Raw genomic sequence first — 14441 nt, forward strand, 5'->3', positions numbered from 1 at the left:
GCCATCCAGCAAGGAGTTCAAATAAGATTATACTAACACACCTAGGGGGTAAATATAAACAGAATAGCCATCCAGCAAGGAGTTCAAATAAGATTATACTATCACACCTAGGGGGTAAATATAAACAGAATAGCCATCCAGCAAGGAGTTCAAATAAGATTATACTATCACACCTAGGGGGTAAATATAAACAGAATAGCCATCCAGCAAGGAGTTCAAATAAGATTATACTATCACACCCTACAGAATTCCAGCAAGGAGTTCAAATAAGACTTATACTCCAGCAAGGAGTTCAAATAAGATTAACACACCTAGGGGTACCTATATAAACAGAATAGCCATCCAGCAAGGAGTTCAAATAAGATTATACTATCACACCTAGGGGGTAAATATAAACAGAATAGCCATCCAGCAAGGAGATCAAATAAGATTATACTAACACACCTAGGGGGTAAATACAAACAGAATAGCCATCCAGCACGGAGTTCAAATAAGATTATACTAACACACCTAGGGGTTACATATAAACAGAATAGCCATCCAGCAAGGAGTTCAAATAAGATTATACTAACACACCTAGGGGGTAAATATAAACAGAATAGCCATCCAGCAAGGAGTTCAAATAAGATTATACTAACACACCTAGGGGGTAAATATAAACAGAATAGCCATCCAGCAAGGAGTTCAAATAAGATTATACTATCACACCTAGGGGGTAAATATAAACAGAATAGCCATCCAGCAAGGAGTTCAAATAAGATTATACTAACACACCTAGGGGGTAAATATAAACAGAATAGCCATCCAGCAAGGAGTTCAAATAAGATTATACTAACACACCTAGGGGGTAAATATAAACAGAATAGCCATCCAGCAAGGAGTTCAAATAAGATTATACTAACACACCTAGGGGGTAAATATAAACATAATAGCCATCCAGCAAGGAGTTCAAATAAGCCTATTCAGCAAGGAGTTCAAATAGATTATACTATCAAACTAGGGGTAAATATAAACAGAATAGCCATCCAGCAAGGAGTTCAAATAAGATTATACTAACACACCTAGGGGGTACATATAAACAGAATAGCCATCCAGCAAGGAGTTCAAATACGATTATACTATCACACCTAGGGGTAAATATAAACAGAATAGCCATCCAGCAAGGAGTTCAAATAAGATTATACTATCACACCTAGGGGGTAAATATAAACAGAATAGCCATCCAGCAAGGAGTTCAAATAAGATTATACTAACACACCTAGGGGGTAAATATAAACAGAATAGCCATCCAGCAAGGAGTTCAAATAAGATTATACTAACACACCTAGGGGGTAAATATATACAGAATAGCCATCCAGCAAGGAGTTCAAATAAGATTATACTAACACACCTAGGGGGTAAATATAAACAGAATAGCCATCCAGCAAGGAGTTCAAATAAGATTATACTATCACACCTAGGGGTAAATATAAACAGAATAGCCATCCAGCAAGGAGTTCAAATAAGATTATACTATCACACCTAGGGGGTAAATATAAACAGAATAGCCATCCAGCAAGGAGTTCAAATAAGATTATACTAACACACCTAGGGGGTAAATATATACAGAATAGCCATCCAGCAAGGAGTTCAAATAAGATTATACTAACACGCCTAGGGGGTAAATATAAACAATATACCCACCCAAACAGAACGTAAATAGAAACACTATTCCAACTCACACAGAAGGTAAATATAAACAGTATACCGGCCCAAACAGAAGGTAAATATAAGCAATATACCGGCCCACCCAGGAGGTAAATATAAACAATATACCGGCCCAAACAAAAGGTGAGTGTAAACGGTATACCACCCAACCACGAGGTACATATAAACACTATACCGACACACCTACGAAGTAAATATAAACAATATCTATATACAGCATATTATTATATAAGAAAATAGCAAAGAAAACGCTTACACATGGCAAGCAGTTAATTATACAAGATACGCGTTCAAACTGAATAAAGTGTCCGTGTCAAACTCACATGGGTGTGCATACAGCTATACATTTGATGAATGTTTTCAAAATGGGTTGATAAAGAATAACACCGGTCATACTCGTATTAATGTAATTGTAAATCACTAACGAGTGAGGGGTGGAACAGGACACTTCTGTAGAAATCTCCACTGCATCCAACGTCTTACATTTCACGGTCAGTAGCTGGGGAGACGCTCTATTTCAAAGTCTGAATTGGAAGAAATAAAACGTCCGCTATTAATCTCCCAGACATTTCGCTAAAATCAATGACAGCTCTTTATATTAACATCGCCGAGAATAAACACCTTCAAGAAAGTAATTAACTCCGTTAGTACTCGCGTCGCTTTTTATTGCGTTTGTTTGGTCCTTTGTTTTGTTAGGTTTATTTATTTTAGTTTTAATTTTCTGTGTTTTGTTTGTTTGAGATGTTGGTTTTTCCGTTATTTGTGTGTTTGTTTTTCGTATTTTATTCTTGTGTGATGGCAAATGTGGCTGACTGGCAGAGTCACGATAGCTCCCATATGTTCTGAAGAAGACCTAGACCGATCATTTCACTTAACAGGTGCTGGAGATTTTAAATATGGTGACGAACCTGTCACAGTCCAGCTTAAACATGGTGACTGAGTTGTGTCACGATGTTGTGCAGCTTAAACATGTTAACGCAGTTGTGACATGGTGTTGTGCACCTTAAAATGATGACGCGGCTGTGGGTCGAAGTCGAAGAGACGTCGAAGGTGGGGTTTTTTTGTGTGTTTTAAAAAAGTATTTGATATACTTGTCTCTCATAATGACATATGAACCCTACGTAGAACAGCACAAACCAATAAGAGAATTGATTTCACATGACCTTTAACAGTTCTGTGTTGGAAATCTCGTAACTCGTTTATTCTACTAGATTAGAAACTCCCCAGACAGATCGACAAGACGAATAAGACAACACCGTCCACAAGACGAGACATAATCAGTGCCAACGTCGGTACATAACAACCACACGGGATTAGTCAACAACTACCTGGTTGATAACTCCATATTGCAAGGGCGGGGCAATAGAAAAGGAATATATATATATATATATATATATATATATATATATATATGTGTGTGTGTGTATATAGATAGATAGATACGAGTTTTCGCTAGATATCATTTTTACGAAACGAGTGAACTTCTCAAACGTATCTGACCTCACTTTCGTTCGGTCAGATACGTTTGGGAAGTTGACGAGTTTAAAAATGATATCTAGCGAAACGAGTGTGGCATTTTATTTATTACCCTCCTTTAAATCGCGCAAATTATGAAAAATCAATCAATCAATCAATCATTTTTTTATTTCAAGACCGGATGTTGATTTGCATAACTAGCCGGTACACGACTACGTACTGCCGCATTGAGAAATAGTTCGTTGTACTTCCGCTACTTCTCAGTGACGTTTTCAGGGGAGTGGTGTAGACGTACTTCCCTATAAATTTCCATCGGTTTTTTTTTTTAATTTGAAGAAAGCTGTAAGGTACATGCATAAATATATGTTTATTTTCATATTGGGTGAAACATGGGTAAAACTAATGCATAATTCCATATTTTAACAAAACGCCCCCAAGAAACAAATGTTCTCTTTACGCCACTGGTTATGCTAATAATGATGAATTCACAAATCACAACTAACAATAACAATTTGTTGACCAAAAATCCAACCAATAAGATAATAAGTGTTTTTGCAGTAAAAAACGTGTAGCTTGCAGAAGCAGCTGAGTTCACGGGGAAAACTAAAGTTATAACTTTAAGGTCGACGACAGTCACTTTTCGCGCCGTTGTGGCTTTGTAAACAATAAATATAGCATATCTTACCGTAATTTCACTTGAAATCCATATTTCGTAAAATGTACAATTTTTTAATCACAGATTTTTTTTCAAACACATTCAGGTGCTTCAGTAATGTTAAAAAAACACAACAAAAAACAAAACAAAATCAATAGGAATTTTGCATTGGATTTTTTTACAGCATTCTTAAAACGGAAACGTCATGTACCCAATTTATGGTTATTGTAAGGAGGTGCAAAGTGACTTCATTGGAATTCTGACGTCATTCAAATTCAAAATTAGCTGTATTATTACAATGCTTCGCCACATTAAAATAAATACTATCTACTAACCTTGACCCCTGTTAAATTTCAACAACAAGCAAACAACGCTGTTTACAGGTCGGTATATTTTAATTTTTCATAATTCTACAAAAGTTTAAAAAAATAAAAAAGTACCTTTTGTCAAATATATCATATGAAAAAATTAATGTTGGATATGTTTCATTTATTGTGTACGAAGCCAAAACCTTAGTCGACCTTAATAATGATGAATTCACAAATCACAACTGACAATAACAATTTATAGACCAAAAATCCACATAATAAATAAAATAAATGTATTTTATTTTTATTTTGTATTTAAAAATATTTCTCGCGCGGTCCAGTTTACATAAACTTTTAATGAATGACATTGTTGAATCGGTGAATGACATTTGTAGTAAAAGTTGTGGGATGTTACTGACCTTGACATTAATTAAGAATGAAAAAAATAGTCCCGTTATGCTAATAAGGTCGCTGTCCAACCAATCGAAATTGACTCTGTTCCCTGTTGACAAATCAAAATACAGTTTGTAATACGCACCTGGTGGTGCGTACGAAATTTGTACGACACCGCTGTATCTTCACCAGGAGGGTAATAAATAAAGGATTCGTCACGAGTATTTTTTAATATGGAAAATATCAACCGAGTCTATGTTAATTGGTATTTGTCGAGGCACTGCAGAGACAGATACCGATTAACTAGACGAGGTTGATATTTTACATATTAAAAAACACGAGTAGCGAATTCTATTTATCCTATAAAACGTCTAAAATAACATTCTAATTAATGTTTTAGTAAATCACAGTACTGAAGTCGCCGCCATTGATAATATGACGTCATCACGATTAGCACAAATTAGTTTGACGTCACGCATTTGAGACAAATCTTTGAAAACGTTACGCTCAGGTACACTGGTCTTGTTGGCTTGTAAGCAAATGACCCATTCACAGCAACACATTAACTAGAGACCTTGTAAATTTGCATACCATTATTAACCGGGTTAATAAAGTAAATTATCACATGGGTTTATGACATGGATATCATGGGTAAGTTATAGGATATATATATATATATGTCATTACCAGAGTATGTTTTAGTATCGTTAGTATATTTTGAATACAAACTGCGTACAACAAGAATTTCATAAATACAAAAATACAACGGTAATGGAAGCCGCCATCTTTGTCACTTAATATAACCTTGGCTATACGACGGCCGGCTATACGACGGTCGTATTTTCGTATATTGTGTATATATATATATATATATATATATATATATATATATATATATATATATATATATATATATATATATATATATATATATATATATATATACAGTGGACTCTGTCTAAACCGGATTCTGTGTAATTCGGATCTCTGCGTAAACCGGTCCATTTCTAAAGCCCCGTCCAGCTACCGTTTATCTCTTAGGTATAAATCTTTGCCTAATCCGTATTCTGTCTACTCGGACTCCGGATCAAAAATCAAGAACGAAAGAACCGACTGAACGACGGGATGCTTAATTAGTTGAACAATGATCGTCAATTGCCAAGTAATCAGGACGCCATCGCAAGATCAAATACGAAATGTAATCGCACTCGTGTGAAGGTTACTCTTACTGCGGTAGGCCGTTAGATCAATCGGATTAATATTAGTGTGTGTGTGTGTGTGTGTGTGTGTGTGTGTGTGTGTGTTGATATCTAACTGATTTCACTCATGAATTCGGCATGTATAAATCTATTTTCTTGTTTAGAATATCAATGTCTGTATATTCAAGGTGTTTCTGGTTGTGTTAATAATTATAAGAAGCCCAAACTGGATTTTGTATTCAAATAATTTCGTACGTACGAAAAAATAATGTTTAGGAAATAAAATGAAATTTAACCTAGTACAAATATTAGAACGACCTGAAACACGTTTAATATGCAGCCACTAATATTTATGCAGAAAAATATATTTGATATGTAATTGCAATCGTTACAATCCATGGGTTCAAATGTCATTGTTGATCGCGAGTTGTCGATCATTCAAGAACCATAACTCTGGATGAACTCTGTCTAAACCGGTCCTCTCTGCAAACCGGACTATTTCGACGGTACGAAGTGAGTCCGGTTTAGACAGAGTCCACTATATATATATATATGTGTGTGTGTGTGTGAGCGCGTGTATTTGTCTGTGTGTGTGTGAGAGAGAGACTGTGTGTATGTGTGTGTGTGTGTGTGTGTGTGTGTGTGTGTGTGTGTGTGTGTGTGACAGTATGTGTATGTGCGTGTGTATTTGTACCTGTGTGTGTTTATAGATGTATGAATATCTATATATTGCATGTATGTCAGGTTTGTAAATGATGTTAAACGACAAAATGGCGAGCTTTCAGTTTTAATTAACTAGCCATATTCTGTAAGCTGCACAGTTTTAATTAACTAACCACATCCTGTAACCTACACAGTTTCAATTAACTAACCATATCCTGTAAGCTGCACGGTTTTAATTAACTAACCACATCCTGTAACCTACACAGTTTTAATTAACTAACCACATCCTGTAAGTTACACAGTTATAATTAACTAACCATTTTATGTAAGCTGCACAGTTTTAATTAACTAACCACATCCTGTAACCTACACAGTTTTAATTAACTAACCATATCAAGGGAGCTACACAATTTTAATTAACTAACCACATCCTGTAAACTACACAGTTTTAATTAACTAACCACATCCTGTAAACTGCACAGTTTTAATTAACTAAACACATCCTGTAAACTACACAGTTTTAATTAACTAACCATATCCTGGAATTTGCACGGTTTTAATTAACTAACCATATCAAGTAAGCTACACAGTTTTATTTAACAAATCACATACTGTAAGCTGCACAGTTGTAATAGGGATAACCGGTCGCTCTCTCGCCAGATGGCGCGCATATACCATCAGTCCTAGCCTTCTTCCGGTTTCGCTGTTTCCCCGCATGGTTAGTGTGAGATGTGAAAATCGTTCGTTCTTTTTTTGATTTTAAAATTATAAAAAGTTATAATTATCGGTCAGCACAATGTCGGATTACGGAAAATGGACCGTACTGAGATTGAAAAATGAGCTCATTCAGAGAGGTGCAACGGTGAAGGGTAGAAAAGAAGATTTAGTACACCGGTGAGTTGACGAAAAAATATTATTATCGGTATCACAATGTACAATTATTTTAGATAATTAGTTTATGAAATATGGTACAGTTAATCCCTAGTAACGGTCACAGCAGTATTTATACTGTATTATAGTCTGTCCCTGCACACAGTAAGAATTCGGCAGTGATCATGTCGAACCCTTACCTCCAATTTGTACTATATTCATATCGCCATGTAATACGATTACGTCAGTATCTTGTTTTCGTCACCTTCCATCTAAGTTTGTAGGTCACCATTCATTTTAAATGATTCATTCTGTATGATGACAACAATAAATGTACTTGTATTTCTGGTGTATATGTCATGCCTATGGGATTAAAACTAATTTTTATTTACTTAGCATGGATGGTCCTAGACATTTTGAGTGCAGGCAATGACAACAGACTAAAGGCAGCAGGATTTTTTCGGGGTGGGGGAGAGGGGGTGGGGTGGTGTTTAGCATACTCACTTATATTCCGGAGTTATCCTGATTCATCTTTCCTTTTATCCTTATATATACAAAAACTATAAATCGTTTATACCAACAAATTATTTACAGGTAAAAGGACTAAATAAGTTTAAATTCCCAGTACTGTCACATTACTGTATTTAGTAAGTTTATGGTTAAATAATTTAAAAAAAATCATAATTTTCTATCCTTGCAAAATGTATGTGCGCAATATATTTAGCATGCTTTTAATTTATGATTGTGTAATTTGTTTCAGGTTGGAGGCATATGATAGAAATAAGAATTTTAGGAACGATTTAATCGTATTGCCAGAGCCAGTTTTTCCAGATTGGCCATCTTCCGGTTTTCGACAGCTACTACCTGACCACAGAGATGTAATTCCTAAATTATCAGAAGGACAGATCGAGGTGTATCTCAATCACAGAGCGGCACTGGATAAAAGGTGTAAATCTGATTTCAAAGCTCTGGCAAAGGGGAAGTTGCTATTCGAGTCCCAGCGAATAGATGCCTGCAGCATTCTTTTGGCTGAGGAAGATGTTTACTTCACTGGCATTGTGAGGGCAGCTATGAAGAAAAAGGTTATTATGTTTAAATAAACCCCTTTTTTATAAGGTCATAAAATTTAGTTTCTGCGCGTAAACCGACTCTACTTAGAAAAAAGGGCTGGTTAGGTGGAAATAGTATACACACACACATGTAACATTTTATTTGGATCCGTGGGGGTGTCCATAAAAAAATTAATATTTTTTTTCCCCAGCATTAACTACCATATATTTTATCTAATGAGAATTGATTTAAAGAATGTGCATTGATAACTTTTTACATATAGTTTATAACAAATTAAATGTTCGGTAATCCTTTCCTTTTTTATTAATTTCCATGCTTAGATTAACATAATGTAACCAGACCAACTGCCGTTCTTCAGTATCCTTTTGTTGTTTCTGGCATTTTTTTTTGGGAAAGTAGTGGTTTCTGCCAGAATTTTTTTTTTGGGTATGGCACAGTGGAATTGAATGCAACCACAGTCAACAGGGAGTTGTGAAGATATTACATATTTTTCATGTTTACTGAGCATTGATAATATTCAATAAGTGATTCCTTTTCAGTACTATCTAAAGACATTTTTAAGGGGAACTAAAATTCTTGAAGTAGTCTCAAGGGAGTGATGGCTCAACACAATGTGTGAGAGAGCATTGTTAACTCTTTTGAATATAATTTTATAACTGATAAACACCACATCTTCTTCATTTTTCAGGTGTCTTACAACTTCAAGTTGCGATTACATTCCCAGAATGGTGAAGTGATGAACTCGGACTGTGAATGTCCGGCTTAAAAGACCTCACGGCACATGCAAACACTGATGCTGGAATCATTTGTTGCTGGCTGTGACACCCCAACTGTGAACAAAACATGCACCGAAAACTTGCAGACTTTTCACAAACCATCACATTTATATGACGGTCAACTTTGTTTTTATTTTATTAAACATTTCTTCCATTTTACTCGGTGTTTCCCCTAGGGCCCGCTCCAACCCCGTGAATTTCTCTGACGGGACCGTAAAAATCATAACCCCGGACAAAATAGGACTCCTCCCTGTGATCAATCCGCCAAACTTTTAAAAAAAATTATCGAATGTTTAGTTCCAATGACAAAAAATGGTGGTGGTGGTGGTGGTGGGGGGGGGGGGGGGGGGGGGACGTGTCGAGTTCGACAATTTCAAAATAGCGCCCAATTTCCGTGATATGAAAAGATTTCACATCGGTAATTTCCGTAAGTTGTTATCAGGGCGAATTCGATTGCAGTTCCGCAACTTTGTGATCCTTTACCACACGTCTGACTCATTTGTCATTAAAAACAAATCTTCCATTTCCTTTTTTAAAATGGTGGGTATAACATTATTGTTTTGATAATGATCAAACCCACATTACTATATGTACATGCTATGCACACACACACCCCTCCCTACATATATAATTTGTTGTTTACTTTATTAGGTTCTCCAGTGAAATCTGAAAATCTTCCAAGCAAGAGAAAACTACCGATGTCTGATCCAAGACCTGTGGAGTTTAGAGATCAACCAGGTTTCGAGGACCGTGCCCGCAATTGTATCATCAATTACTGTTCAAACACAAACCAAGACCTTACGATGAAGTATCTGTATGAGAAAGCGGACATACAGACGGCTGCAAATGACCATCACTATCTTGCACTGCCACTCACTGAATACTGGGTCGATAAATCTTTGCATGTAAGTTAGTCATATACTGATTTGAAATGATACTCTCAACAGCAGTAAATATAACAATGCATCAATTATTGACATTTCTTTTATTATTTTAATTAGTTGTTTAGATGATCCAACGACTTGTCTGTGATTCATCATATTCTTTAAATTTCTTCACGTTTGAAAATAATTTGACATCAGGTCAAGCAACAAAAATCAAACAAGCTATTAAAAGGAAAGGTAAACATCCGTACCCGTTATCCCACCATGTACCTTTTGATACAAGACATACATAGTGTTTTCCCTAGCTTGTTTTAGCATGGTGCAGCACCATGCCTCAATAGTCTAGCACCATCTTGCCTTAACCAGCACCATGCTGCCCTGAGATTAAACAAGCCTTTTTCAATAATTAATTCTAAAATTGCCTTGATGAAACACTCAAAAAATTATTATTAATTAATAAAAAGATCTGTTATATATTTTGCCATTCATTTATTAAAGAAAAAACATTTATGTTTATTTCAATTTTTATTGTTGTCTTTAATGCAAAAAAATGTGCCCTGAAAATGGTGAAAATGCCCCCAAAATGTTTTGTCTACCATGCCTTGCCAAATTTCTAAGGAAAACACAAATACACCTGACATTATCTACAAATAATAAAACATTGACATATTTTTTAATTTGTACATGTGTACACCTATTTATATCTAAATTAGCAATACACCTGACATAAATAAACATTAATACAGATTTATTCTATTTACAGGTCACTGAGGTATCCGCTCGCATTTTGGAAATCAATACCAGAGGACAGGCACAGTGTCGACTTTGGCACAGTGAAAGAAAGTGGAGAATCACTGCATCTCGATTTGGTGAAATCTGCAATGCTACAGAGAGGAGGAATAGACAAAGACTTTGTGAATGCATTGTTTTTCCTACTTCCTTGTCGACACCACCAATTATACATGGCAAACAATATGAATCTGTAGCGATACATTTTTTTGAGTCTTTCAATGGTGTAAATGTCAACAAATGTGGGCTGTATGTGATACCAAACCTTCCCTTTCTAGGTGCTTCACCTGATGGCACTGTGGGTAGTACATCTATTGTAGAGGTTAAATGTCCATATACAGGGAGAAATTCTACCATCATACCAGGGAAGATGTTCCCCTTTTTGGAGTATACATTGGACGGTGCCATAACATTGAAGAAAACCAGCCACTATTTCAGTCAGGTTCAAGGGCAGATGTATTTATCTCAAACAGATCTATGCTATTTTGTGGTGTATACACATCAAGACCTGCTGGTTGTACCAATATGCCTGGACAAAGACCTGTTTCTAGAGTCGATGCTTCCCAAACTGGAAGTATTTTACAAGAAATATTTGAGGCCTTACATTGCAGGAATCTTTTAAATGAAAAATGTCTGGGTCAGCAACCTTTGAAAACGTTATACTAATTTCATTAAGACATTGCAATAGTCTTAATAGATGAAATTGCACTAGAAATTTAATCTCACCATATCAAAGGTTTTTTGTTTTTTTCAACATTCATGTACATGTAAAAATAAGCAATACAAATACAGGACAGTATAATGGCATTAAAACCTTTAGATCAAAGTATTAATTTGTAAACTGATCCATACTAGATTATTACAAGATACCTTATGTCCACTATAAATATAATATTACCACTTAAATTGAAATTATGCAAGTAATGCCACAATGCAATTGCTAAAGTTGTTAATGCTGAAACAGCTGAACATGATTCTTTCCCCCATGGAAAGTTTTGCCAAGGCCGATCACACGTTCTATGTGGATTCGCTTTGATGCAATTCTTCTGTCGTGAACTACTTCCACAGGTTCCAGCTGCGATTTTCCTTTTAGCATGGTAGGTGTATTTACAAAGACATCTTTTGCTGCGAATAAGTCTTGAACCATGATTCCACGATCTGCCATTATACTATACTTTTTTTTAAAAAACTGATCAGTGTTTGTACATAATTCACTTCGCTCAATAATTTGACAGTCACTTGCTGCACCTCCATAGCTACTGCTGACATACGAAATTAACCACGTAGTGTACAACCAATCATGATTTTCAGTGTGTTCTTGTTTTTGTATGTAGAAAAGGTTGCACTCTGTGCCTGAACATTGGATGGCTTCTGGATAGGTATTTCCGTGGCATCCAGTATCACTCGAGTTGACGGAAACTGTTTCTTAAAATCCTCTGGCATTGTATCCTCTGTAACCTTCTTTGACGGCCATGTTTTAATTTGTTTTAGCTGAAAGTATAGAAAGTTCACCCAAGTGTTGACAATCTGGGTAACAACTGACTGGCTTACACCAAACAAAATGGACAGCTCAATATCATCTTTAGTCTGTCTCAATTTCATCAGTGTTAAGAAAAGCTGATCTTTTGGTGATAGCATACTGCACTTATAATCCAAGTAGTCAACAACTGGACCAAGAATATTGAAAAATAGCATAAAATGTTCATAGTTGTCGAATAATACTGAACAGCCTGTGGATGGAACATGTATTTTTCAATCGAAAAGTTATCGGACATCAAATTACACTGAATGGCACTTTCTTCAAAAGTACAAGTTATTTTCTCACTTTCCTCGGCTACTTTGGGGGTTTCAGTGCTTACAACAATTTCTTCATTGCCAATGTTATTCAAATTAATCTCTTGCAGTGCCCTATGGTCAGGGCCACGTGATCTCCTCCTTTTTGCAGAAGGGCTTGCTTCACAGGTGAAACTAAATATTGATGGCACAGCACCCTGTTTAAGGATTTTTCTTTCGCCTGTAATTGTAATGGAAAAAAAGTACATTATTTAATGAATCATATTAAATGTAAATATTAAAGTTAAAACATATTATTGAATCATATTGTAAGAGTCAAATTTCTGGAGGTAAAATTTACGGTTATATGGGCATGGTTCTGGGTCGTTTCGTCCTTATTCTCGTTCGCCCCGGGTCATTTCGCCCCTCTGTCGGATCGTTTTGCCCCCCCCCCCCCCCTCATGAGTCATTTCGCCCGTATTTGCCCTAATTGTAGTCCACTCACCATAATTATAGTCCGTTCCAGCCAAAAATAAAAAAGGTATATTTTTTGTAAATTTTCTAAACTTTAAAAACCCAAAGTGCTTTGAAAACAACAAAAATATACTATTTCTATGTGCTGTAATTAGAAAAAACAAACAAATGTACACACACACACAAATGTCATTTTAAGTGATGTCAAACAGAAATTATTTACCAAAAATATGTCAGGGTATGAGCCCATGTTTGGTACATATTATGTTTCTGTTTTATATGTTATGCCACATTAAAAGAACCCATCTACTATCACGCCTATCAGATTATTTTCCAGTTCCATCTATAGTGTGTGTTGATGATTTTTATTTATTTTTTAATATCATTTTTTATATACAAATATTGAAAAAACCCCAGTATAAAATGACGAAACTGAAGAAAACCCCCCACCTTTTGTCAAATACAACAACAACCAAAAATAAACCAGGTGAATGAAATGTTTGTGTACGAAGCCTAAACGATGGTCCACGAACACCTGTCGTCGACCTTAGTAACCGGTTTTCCCCATAACGTTAACTGGGCAATAGGCCTAGACAAACAAAATTGTACATATTAATATTGAGATTTTTTGGTACTGGCCTATAGTGAATGGAGTGTTGCTTACGTAAATATACTATAAATATACCGTACTTCTATAATAATTAATAATAATTAATAATAATGTAATGGTAATGGGGGTTGACGAAAGTTGTAATACAGGTCGTGGGTGGATGCCACATAAATAGTATTTTTAATATTTATTCTGGAGGCGGACATCTTACATATGTATGCTGTAATAAATAACAAAATATTAAATATTAAAATTAACATTGTACTAACCAAGGAAAGCAGAATTCTCCATCATGTAATCGTCCGCTTGAAAGTGCTTCTGGCACACGACATCGTGTCTGCCTGGCTCCCACAACTTTTTTGACGCCTGGTCAACTTGTTTGATTGCAACGCGCCACTTCAAACTGTCACCTGAGTTTCGAGGAAACCTGTGACCACCTGTCCTTGACCTACAACCGGGTACACAACAATACTGAGGCATAATTAATTGAACAATAGCTAACACACTCCACTGACTCTATACAAAACTAAATGGCAACAATACCGGATGTATGAATCAGAGGACTGATAGTACGCGCGCGCCACCTATAGGGAAGACAATTCGCAGGTTAACCGTATTAACTAACCATACTGTAAGCTGCACAGTTGTACTTAACTAACCACATCATGTAAGCTGCACAGTTGTAATTAACTAATCCTATCAAGTAGCTGCGCAGTTGTAATTAACAAATCACACCCTGTAAGCTGCATAGTTGTAATTAACTAATCCTATCAAGAAAGCTGCACATTTGCAA

The 14441-nt window shown here is 35.8% G+C and overlaps 2 protein-coding genes across 3 annotated transcripts in view; one reads left to right on the top strand and one right to left on the bottom strand.

The window, feature by feature from the left end:
* Nucleotides 1-14441, bottom strand: part of LOC121372424 (popeye domain-containing protein 3-like) — a 466410-nt gene that overhangs the window by 418856 nt on the left and 33113 nt on the right. The window lies entirely within an intron of this gene.
* Nucleotides 7885-13321, top strand: LOC121372425. Of its 2 annotated transcripts, XM_041498730.1 has the most exons (3): nt 7885-8353; nt 9770-10023; nt 10766-13321. In XM_041498730.1, exons 2-3 carry the CDS (start codon nt 9817-9819, stop codon nt 11411-11413), a joined length of 855 nt encoding a protein of 284 aa, XP_041354664.1. In that variant the 5' UTR covers nt 7885-8353; nt 9770-9816; the 3' UTR covers nt 11414-13321. The 2 variants fall into 2 exon arrangements, with proteins under 2 accessions (XP_041354664.1, XP_041354663.1); XM_041498729.1 differs by lacking the exon at nt 7885-8353 and having other exon boundaries at nt 9602-10023.

This window comes from Gigantopelta aegis, chromosome 4, assembly GCF_016097555.1.
Source record: "Gigantopelta aegis isolate Gae_Host chromosome 4, Gae_host_genome, whole genome shotgun sequence".
Taxonomy (NCBI): domain Eukaryota; kingdom Metazoa; phylum Mollusca; class Gastropoda; order Neomphalida; family Peltospiridae; genus Gigantopelta; species Gigantopelta aegis.